This window comes from Epinephelus fuscoguttatus, linkage group LG19, assembly GCF_011397635.1.
Source record: "Epinephelus fuscoguttatus linkage group LG19, E.fuscoguttatus.final_Chr_v1".
Lineage (NCBI taxonomy): Eukaryota > Metazoa > Chordata > Actinopteri > Perciformes > Serranidae > Epinephelus > Epinephelus fuscoguttatus.
This window is the reverse complement of record NC_064770.1, coordinates 25,858,129-25,869,049: the sequence shown is the minus strand read 5'-3', so window position 1 is coordinate 25,869,049 and position 10,921 is coordinate 25,858,129. Positions and strand designations below refer to the sequence as shown.

Sequence of the window (10,921 nt, the reverse complement as noted above, 5' to 3'; positions counted from 1 at the left end):
GTTCGTTTTTGCCTTAATACCAGAGTTGGTTTTGGTTGAAGATTCATGAACCAGACACTTCTGAATCTTTCATTATGTATTGTAGTATTGTGCTTTAGAGGCATATGGTTGGTGCAAAAACAGTCGGTGTAGTAATCTGTTCCAAAGATCCACAGAGAATAAACCGACAGCTGTATTGATTGATAATCTCTTGTTTTGTTATTAAGCAAAAATGTCAAACATTTTCTAATTTCACCTTCTCAGCTGTGATAATTAGCTTTTCTCTGCTTTACATCGTTGTAAACTGAATACATTTGGGCTCTGTGGAAAATGTTATTCACTGTTTTCAGCAATAAAATATGTGAAACAAATGATCAAGGCTCTCAGACGCTGGAACAAGCATGTCTGAGAATGCAATGAATCAGATTGTGTAGTACGGAGAAGGAGGTCTCAATCACACACATCTGGCACTTTGTATTTCTGCTGATGTGTGCGAGTTTATAAATCAGCCGCCTTGTCTCTCGGGAGCTTTATATAGATTCCAACAATCTATGTTTATCAAAGAATGTGGGTGTGTCGGTGTGAGCGAGTGTGTTTTGGCCAGGATGTTTGGTTTTCTCTCAAGAAACAGACTTTTGTGTCTGGTATCAGTGTAATAGTCTGCATGTGTCAGCTTCTTATGGATGTTACAGTGGATTTAAATGTTCCCTGGTTTTGCTGGTGACCCCTCGGCTCATCCTCCCAGACTGGCATACAGTAGGTATACACACACATTGTCCTTCAGATCATATTTTACACAGCCAGGATGATGTTTCGGATTGTGCCGACGCCCTCTGGCTGCGTACAGGGGAGTTGCAGCCTCAAAAGGTTTCAGCTTTTCCTCCCTGAAGCTCGCCTTTCATGTCACTGGTGCTGTATGTGCAGACGCAGCCAACCTCTTCCTCGTGACGCCACCGAGGCTGGGCTCAGAGGGCTCCGATCATAATATTTAACACACCCACCCTGGATGAACACTTGGAAGGAAGACAAGGCGGTGTAAACGGGTGGGGGGGGACAAATGACAACCAGGATCCCTGCACCTGCCAGCCAGTCTCTGATTTGACTTCAGCGAGGCTTTGCAGACAGCAGGAGCGGGACAGCATCCAAGCATCTCAGCGGATCACCTGTTCTTTTTATGGAATTTCCACTTTCTTTCTTTTTTTAATTATCAGTTCATCCTAAATACAAGGAAGGCTGTAATTTTTGGGGGGACTATATTGATCTCTCTTGTCACTTTTTCAGTTATGACACATTTGACAGCTCACTCCGTGCTGGCAGCAACACAAGGAAGCAGATTTGAGGAAGAATATCGGTGCTTTTAACAGGACCCCCTCTCCCTCCCTCCTTCCTGATACCTCTTCTTAACGATTTATTTAGTGGTCCGTCCTCCTGACACTGTATCCTGCTCAACAAGGCAATGAATGAAGAGCACTTCTTGAGCCGCTGCCAGTGAAGTGTCCAGAGCTCACAATGTGTCCACCTGTCTGGGGATGAAGAATCTGGACTATTGTAACAAAAAAAAATAATAGTAATAAAGACAGAGCACATCATGGAGTTGTTAACATAGGCTGACACGCATTATGTGTGCCATGATCACAGTAAATCTTCAAGCCAACATCGCTGCTTTGTCATCGCATAACAGTGTTGGACATCAATGTCGGTGCCGTAAGGTGCGCTGCGCTTAAAGCTTACTCTGCGTAAAGACAAAAAAAATACACAAAGATGATATTGTTTCGTAAATTCAGAGTGTTCATACTCATGGTGTTTTTGGTGGCGTGCACCATGCACATTATGATAGACTTGTTACCGAAACTCGAGAAGCGGGCGGCGGGAGCGGACAGCGGGGACGGCGGCTGTCAGTGCGCTCACCACCCGGGCGGGGAGTCGCAGGGCTGGGGGAAGCAGCGCGCCATGTCGGCGGCTGAAGCGGGCTGGCCTAACAAGCACACGCTGAGAATCCTGCAGGATTTCAGCAACGAGCCGAGCTCCAACCTCACGTCGCACTCCTTGGAAAAGATCACAGCAGCCGTGGACAGAGCGGAGTCCTTCAGGCGGATGAGACCGTCGGCGGGGAAGGCGGAGGACCACAAGCCGCTCATCGGAGACGCGAGCGGGGGTCGGACCGTCCCTGCTCACGGTGGCTCCCGGCTGTCTGCTCTGTTTGAGCATCCTTTATACAAGGTTGACCTTCCTTCCCTCACGGACGATGACACTTTGTTTAACGTGAACACAGACATCAGGTTTTACCCCAGAGCAACAGGGAACCAAGCATGGTAAGCTGATGGGGGATTTGTTAAAGTTAAAGGGTTACAAGTGGGACACACTGCTTTAAACATATTTGACTGGTTATGGGATGCAAGCAGGGGACCAAAACTAGGTGGTAATACATGTTTGCTCCATGAGGAAATAATCTGCTATCCACTCCGAAGTGAATTAAATATGAGCTCCTGTGCTTTCTGATGCTGGTGCAGTTCATATTGTTCATAATGTCCATGCAGGCCTACAGATCATGAGACATCTGCCTGTGCACATATCTATCTGACTATCTGTCTGCCTGTCTGTTGGAATATCATCAAATCAGCCAGTAGACAGGTGCTTCCATCCATCCAGTCAGTTTTCTCTGCCTCCACTATAATGTCCACTCATCCATCTGCTGCATCCACCTATCTCTCCTACTGTCATGCCATCTTCTCTCTGTAGGCACGCAACTTATGAGTTACTATTATTTTTAATATTCTCACATCATACCAGTCAATTAAACCGCACTGTAACCTCATGATACTAACAAATCAATGTGTTGCAAGAATGAAATGCTCTGAGCCAGTTTGTCTGATACAGTTAGTCTATATGAAGAGACTGCAACAAACACTGTAATTACATAGACTAAAAATAATCTGATCAGGAATCTGCTTGCAGCACAACTTCCTGTTAAACCTCCTCTCCTCTCCCTGCTTTTCAGGCACAATGAGGAGGGGAACGATGAGGAGGAGGAGTTCTCTCCTACAGGAGAGGTGACGGCGGAATCTTACCCCAACTGGTTACGCTTCCACATCGGCATCAACCGCTACGAGCTGTACTCAAGACACAGTCTGGTGCTGGATGCTCTGCTGAAGGACCTGGTCACGCAGAGGATCACCAGCGTGGGTGAGTCAGCCAGGGAGAGCTGTATGTAACCAAGGTGTGTGTTTGTGCGTGTGCATGTCAGTCTATAGGTAAGATGCAGAAGTCTGGGGCCAATAGTAATCATGCGTTATTGGCCTCATGTTGTCCAGCACCAACATGATCACTAAAACTTGAGAAGAGTGTGTCAATGAAATATTACTTTTGTGTCATTTTCATTCTGGTTAACTGTAGATCAAATAACTGGTGGCCTACCTAAAAATATCTTCATGACAGTTATATTTGTCTCAGTGGAAATTTTTACTATCCTGTGGTATGATGAAACTTGAGAGGAGTAAAATTATGTTGACTCATTACAATAATATGATTCATATTGAAAAAATAAACCTGCACCAGGTTGAGCCCTAGAGTGATGTGTGCGTGCACCTGCCTTGTCTTGAGTGCACAACGAATCCCAACATGTGGGCTCCTGACTGAACAGACTGTGTGCGCATGTGTGTGGGAAGGAGGCCACAATCACACACTTCTGGCCTGCTATCTGCATTTCTGCTTTTGCGTGCAAGTTTACAAACCTGCCGCCTTTTCCCCTGAGGAGCTTACTATAGATTCCAACAAACTTTATTTATTAAATAATGTATCGGTGTGTGTGAGAGCATGTGTGCTTCGGCCAGGGTGTTGGTTAAAGATATGCGTTACAGCTGCTTAATGATTGTATTCCTTAAAGCTCCGACCAGCACTTGATTTCACCTGACCATTGACTGAAAACATGTGCTGTGTCACTAAATTAAAAATGAGGATGGATAACAGATGGGTAGAAGCGAGGGATCAACTTCACATTGCTGCTAAACATTTTCAGGCAAACTTGGAGAGAAACATGCAAGAAGAATTTCCCTCTACAAAGTTTGAATGTCTAAATGTTGCTTTCGTTCCTAGATATCCATTACTGTCTTTCATTTGGAGACACTTTGCTTTTAGATGATTAATAAGTGCAAATTGTATGCAGGAGTAAGTGAACTTGAGCATCAAGACGAGCTTTGAGAAATTCTGTTTTGAAAAATTGAGGAAAGTAAAAATATGCCAAGGTGCAAAGGCGCCATTAAAAAAGTTTCCTCCAAATGTCTGATTTTTTTTTTTTTTTAAAGAAAAAGGCCTGCTAAAAGACTGATTTGTATTTTTTTTCCCTAATTATTTTGCTCTATAAATGTACTATATTGTAGTTTTTTCAACTTCTCATTATACTGATGTCATCTTGGACAAATCTCCTGAAAAGACGTTATCGTTTTTGCTATCATGGCTTCATAAAAACTGGGCAGTGAATATCAAAATATCATCCACTGGTGCATGTTGTTATCTCTCGCTGTCTCCACTGTCTCATTGCTAGGAGCCTCTCACAGGCAGCTCACAATCATTCATGCCACATATCTCCGTCTACACTTAGTAGTTTGTGTTTTCGGTCCTCTCTGTTTGTAATATATAAACCATCAATCTGCGCCCAGACACACCTATAAAAACACTGTCTGCTGAAAAGAAAACCTGGTGCAGTGTGTGTGCATGTGTGTGTGTGTGTGTGTGTGGCTGGAAGTGGAAGCATGCATTACAGCTTTTGTGCCCCATAATTGGTGCGCGCACACACCACTTATCTGTCTCGCTACAATTACAAAACAGAGACAGCATTAGAAAGTTTCTCTGTTCAGCATTTTCTGTGCAATAGTGCCTCCCTTCCTCTGTGTCTGTCTCTCTCTGGCCTTTTGTCCAGTCTTCAGACGGACCCATAAATCATGCGCACAGTGCCGTGAGGTGGCACAGGTGGGAGCGGGGTGGATTTATCATCACAGCACGGGGATGGGAGGGGAATCTGATGATGGTGGGCGAGGCCTGGAGCTTTGTGAGAGACCAAAGAACAGGATGGTTTAGAAAAGACATCGATTCATTTGCAGACGCTCGGAGAAACAAAGCAAGAGATGGATGGTTAGATCAACAGGGGCACATACATCCACACACACGGATACTGAGACAGATGGCCTTTAGGAGACTCAAAAGAATGTCCTGTTGGAAGTTTACTGTTCAAGTCCTGTTTGATTGCATGTCAGCGCAGATACAATCCAGAGAAACAATCAGCTGAGCTTTGCCAGGGTTTTTCACGGAGGATTACCTTTCGTAGTTTCCAATTAGAAACTAAATTTTATAAACGTCCAGCACAGAGCGGAGAATTGAGGTCAGCTCCTCAAGGATTGTGGCTTATGGGTTCAAGGTCACAGCATTAAAACATGGTCAGGTCGTTTGCAATCTCTCAAAGGTTTTAGGCCTGCTGTATAGCTGCACCAAGTTTAAAGATTACTCGGGGGCACCATCCACTTGACCTGGCTGCAGCAAATCTGGCACGTGTGCAGGCCTAATGCTCTCAGTGCATTCTTTGGCTTTGATTTCACTCAATACTCATCCTGTGTCATGAAGAAGAGGCATTGACCCGAGGTTACGTAGGTTGTACTTTGTGCAACAGTGGATGTAAAATCCAAAAGCTTTTGAAAATGAGTCACAGTAATAGCAAGGCTTGCCAGTGGTGAGTAAAGCAAAGTGAGACAGACAGAGCAGAGTGGAGAGAATACGAATAAAAGGATGACATATACAAACAAGGAAGAGGGACACCAAGGGAGTCAATAAACACAAAAGACAGTTCTGTGTAGGGGGTAGAGTGAAGCCGGCTACTCAGCCAGCAAGGCATTTAGTAAGAGGGTCCACTACAGGGGGCTTATGTTGATATTGGGGTTAGGCAGAAGCGCTGTGTTGTGTAATATGCTCAAGTTAATGCGCTGTAATAAATGGGCAAATCCCCCGAAAGCCTGTCCATTATGACAGAAACACAAGGCATTGAGACAGGCCTGGCGGTCTCTTTGTTTAAGTCGGAGGCAGGCAGGAAGCTCACAGAGAGTCTGCATCAGCCCCTAGGAGACACCGTGGATATGACTGATAGTCAGAGACATGTGCCCTGGCTCCTCTCCCAGGGTGCAGGAGGTCAGTTTGGTAGAAGCGAGAGGAGAAGTTGTTGTGGAGAGTCCAGCGTGCCCGAGCAAATCCTGACAATATGTACAGAGAAACATCTGGTCAGAATCAGGTCTGTCATGCAGGGTTTGCACGTAGATGGAAACATACAGTTAATCTTTGATTTGATTCAGGAAATTAAGTTTTGTTAATCAGATTTTCCAAATGCTAATTGCACTGTAATAATAATAATGATAATAAGCTGCTGAATTGTACTTTCAGGGGACTTTATGTGCTAAATGTTCTAAAGCAGTGGTTCCCAACTGGTGGGTTGTGGTCCAAATGTGGGTCGCAGATTGATTCTGAATGGACCGCAGATGACTCCCAAATGTAAAAACTTGTTATAGAGCACTTTACTTTGAAGTACAGTGAATTACAGTGCAGTTTCCTGATGTAAAGTGAGTGACTAACAGACAGCTACTTAACAGAGACAGCAAACTAGCTTGACGACATGGCCAAACACAAGTATGATGCTGAATGTATTAAGCTGTGTGGACTTTGAACCAATGGCTAAGGAGAAATCTGGACCCAGTGTCTGGACCAGTTGGGAACCACTGTTCTACAGTAACATGCATGCTACAAGAACACAAAGTCAGTGTGTTACACTGTAAAATCTGACTAGTAGATCTTACTTAAAAAAAAAATCTAGGAAACTGATTGCCTTGAAAATATAATAGAATATAACCATTAGTCTAATGTTTAATTTATAGCTAATTGTTAGTTTAGGAAAAATTTAGTTGTATTAACTTAATTTTGTGAAGTCATTCCAACCTCTAAAACGAGTGAAATAAGCATATCCTTTTTAAGTGTTAGCAACTTAAATAAACCAAGTTAGTGTGACTTAATTCAACAGTTGTGTTTGCTGAGTAGCATTTAGAAAATGTATTGTCTTATAAAAATAATCCTGATAATTTCATCAAGCTTATTACGTATGTGCCTCAAACTGTAAGAAGATACATGAACACTGGTAAGTGTTAACATTGTGCTTTATATTTGTGTTCTGCTGGTTGCAAACTACTCAGTTACATTTATATTTTCTTTGGAATGATAACAACACAAAACTTATATTCTAAGTCCACCACATTAAAAAATCGTCTTAGTCATGCTACAAGATACATGTTTTTTTTTCCCGATACAACACAACGTGATACGACATGATATGATATGATAGGATAGGATATGATACAATGCGATGCGATATGCTTTATTGTCCCTGTTGGGAAATTTTCTTGGACTCAGGAGCTTCAAGTATTGCTGCCTTACAATAACTGTCCAGAGGAAATTAAGCATACACCATAAAAACATAAAAAAATCATAACAGTATTGCACATCAGTCATTCATGTATTGCACAAATCACCAGCACACAACAGAGCATCATAAGCAATGCATAACACAAACCCTAAAGCATCAAGCGACATCATTTAAAATGTCTGTTTTATATGCATATTTATCTAAGGCTAATGTTTAAAGGCTAGTGTTTTAAATTCTACTGAGTAAACACAACTGTTTAATTAAGTCAGACTAACTTGGTTTACTTTAGTTGCTTACACTAAATTATACTTGTCATGTTTTAAGCTGCAGCAAATTAACAAAATTAAGGAAATACAACCAAACAATTAGCTATAAAGTTAACATAACATCAAAAGTTATAGTTACTTACCCTCTTTAAGGCAACTGGTGTCCTAGATTTGTTTAAGTAAGATCAACTTGCCAGATTATACAGCAGTAGGGTTTGGCGATATATTAAGATTTTCCAACCAGCCACCAACAACCCAACAACCTCTATCCTTGATAGCTTCAGTAGGGAGATGAGTTCAAGCGGCGACTTTGCTCTTGGCTTTTTTTTAATCTAATAAATAAACAAATCAAAAGCTCACAAAATATCATGAATATCATATATTGTTCATTAAACTAAGACTAGCTTAACTGCCTTGATAATCTCATTGTGAAACACACTTCATTCAAACTCGACAGAAACAAAATGTAACTCGGCATAATCATCTTGGCTAGTCTGTTCAGTGTTTCAACAACCACTAAATCTGGTTCGGTTGAACTGAACCCTTAATTCACAGAGTAAGTTGTGAAAACATGCTGGCTCCACATGCTGTTTCTCTCGCTGTCTCTGTCTGCTGTTGGTCTGCCCGCTGAGCTGCAGCTTTGACCCCTTCTTTGGAGGCAGACCATGAAATTAGCAAAATAAAAAATCACCCAGAAACTCGCCCCAACAAAACAACCAGTAATGGCCAATGTATTTGTCCAATCCTACTCCGTTACACTCGGAAAAATTGTCCATTTCCAATTTTATCCCGCCATCAAACCCAGAACTCGCCGTAGTTGTCAGCAGATGCTTTTCACGCCACTTCTCTCTCAGTCACACCCAGCTCCTAACTGCCACAATTGCACTTTGATTGTACAGTGTCTGGCAAATTGGTCAGCAGATGTGATAGCTCCATTATGCAGTCATGCAAAATTGCATCCTCCAAATTGGCAAATAATGAAACAGCTGTGCATATGTGTGGGCGTATTTCTGTGTGTTAATGTCTATGTGTGTGTGCGTTTACTGTTTGTGCTTCAAATACTAATCTAACATTTCGATTGTTTTTCCTCTCAGCCATGAAATCAGGAGGCACCCAGCTGAAGTTGATCATGACTTTCCTGAACTATGGACAAGCGCTGTTCAAGCCCATGAAGTAAGCAGACTACATTTACATGACTACACCACATCATCTGGTTATCGCAGACATTATCATTGTTAGAGTGCCCATCTAATGGCGGTTTCTCTGCTTGAAACATTTCTCAAATTACAGCAAATTTGCATTCCCCCCCCCTAAAATAACTGACATCAAAAATCTGTTTGATACACTTGGTTTGATGCGCCCACTTGTAATGCATATGTTTCAAGAGGGCTACGGGAAATCTCATCTGAATTGCTCATCTGAAGTGCCAAGCACTGCCGCTGCATCTTTGGTTGCGTTCCGATACGCAGCTCTCCCCTCTGTGTGATCTTTTTCTGTCTGCTTTTTAATTAACATCAACAGGCTTATGTGTTAATTAAAATGAGCATTGAGCCATTGTCAAGGCGTCTTTTGGGAGGCATATATGCTAGCAAAGGCGCGTGGCACATGAAAAAGAAATATCCTCCCTCTCAGCTGTCTGAGTTTTGCCCGAAGAATTCCCATGCCGACGCAGATAAACAGCGTCCAGGCCAACTGGGCTGCGATCAGAAGTAATTGCTCAGGAGCCCGGTGTGATTGCTATGAAATGCAGAATGGTTTTCTACATGAGAGAGCCTCAGTGGAGAGTATTAGATTCTGGGAGAGAGACATGGAGACGGGCAGAGAGAGAGGGCGTTTGTGTGTGTTTTTAGAGTGTGTGTTTGTGTAACTGAAGCTTGTGAAAGCTCAGTGTCACATCTTGACAACCTGCATAGGTATAGTTTGTGAGGATTCTTTATTTCAAGCGAACCAAGCCCATCACCGTACCAGCCAAAGCCACATGAGTGGGAGGATAAGGAGTTCAGGCCTGCAAGTTTGACATCAGCCTGAAAATGAATGATGAAATCTTGCTCCTGAATATCTTTTCACTGTCAGGCCTTGATTTATGGAGAGTCTGCAGAGTTTATTCAAAGTTTATTCACCTAATGCTTGGTGCTCATATCCCTTATTCAGCTCCTCTTTACCTGGATGCGGTGCAACTCTATAGCTTAATATATACACACAAACAGCAGCAGCAGCGGCGGTTCAGAGCTGCACATGAGTCATTTTTCTGTGTCCTAACTTGGCATTTCATTTCAAGGTCAATCAGTGGCTGAATTATGAGATCGTGGCGTTGTTTACTAAAGTAGCCGCAGAGAATATGATCCAAACAATAGCAATCTGAGCATCTATTGTAGCTTTCATACACGCAAACCTTTCAAGTCAACAACAGCGCCCAGCAGGCATCAATGGCATAGTCATATCTGACAAGAACGGAGATAACCCTCTGCGTGTTTGTGTGTGTGTGTGTGTGTGTGATGGGGGTAAATTTAAATAGATATTTGACTGGACTAGGCATTCAGGGGCTGCTTCTAGGCAACATGGGCAATATGTGCAGCGTATGCATGAGCTGTGCAAATGTGATGGCAGGAACGGTCAAAGAAGGGAGAGAACGTTGTGAGGTGTGGTCAGGCTGTGGCTCTGTGCATCGTTGTGTTAACGGAATCAGGGGAAAATTATCAGCAGTCATGTCATGCCTTGTTATACATACAGGGGTAGGTTTCATTTTGTTTTGTCAAACAGAGAACAAGTAAAGAGTCCCTTAGGAGTGAAGGCTGTGTCAACATGTGAAATGTCATGAAAAAAATCAAGAACTTGAAAGTGCCTGGAGTTAAAGAGATCCTTAAAAGTGCTTTCAGAATCTGTGAGTGAGCCTCTGTTGGTTACTTGACTCTCAAAAAAATTGAAAATTGTGCAGTGTGTTTAGTGAATCCAAATCATGCTCACCCTTCCCTCCCACCCTCCCATCAAAAGTAACGTGAGTGCTTTTTCCCGCTGATCAGCATGCCTGGCAAATGCTAGTTTAATGACCTGTGGCTACTCAGCCCAAAACACAAATAGCTAATAAAAGTCCTAAAAAATATATTTTTGGTAAAATGCACTCACTGAAAAAAAAAAATTTAAACTAGGGGAAATGAACAAATCCTCTCTGAAAAGTTGTGCAAAAGCTGAAAAACACAAACATGCAGTACTTTCAAATAGTGAGCTA

At 42.6% G+C, this 10,921-nt stretch overlaps 1 protein-coding gene across 1 annotated transcript in view; it reads left to right on the top strand.

The window, feature by feature from the left end:
* Positions 1 to 884: 884 nt before the first annotated feature.
* fam20ca (FAM20C golgi associated secretory pathway kinase a) overlaps positions 885 to 10,921 on the top strand; it is a 60,600-nt gene continuing 50,563 nt past the window's right edge. The window contains exons 1-3 of the mRNA XM_049562437.1: positions 885 to 2,291; positions 2,978 to 3,162; positions 8,790 to 8,868. Coding sequence (XP_049418394.1) covers positions 1,741 to 2,291; positions 2,978 to 3,162; positions 8,790 to 8,868 — 815 coding nt within the window. The 5' untranslated portion in view covers positions 885 to 1,740. The remainder of the gene's footprint in view (positions 2,292 to 2,977; positions 3,163 to 8,789; positions 8,869 to 10,921) is intronic.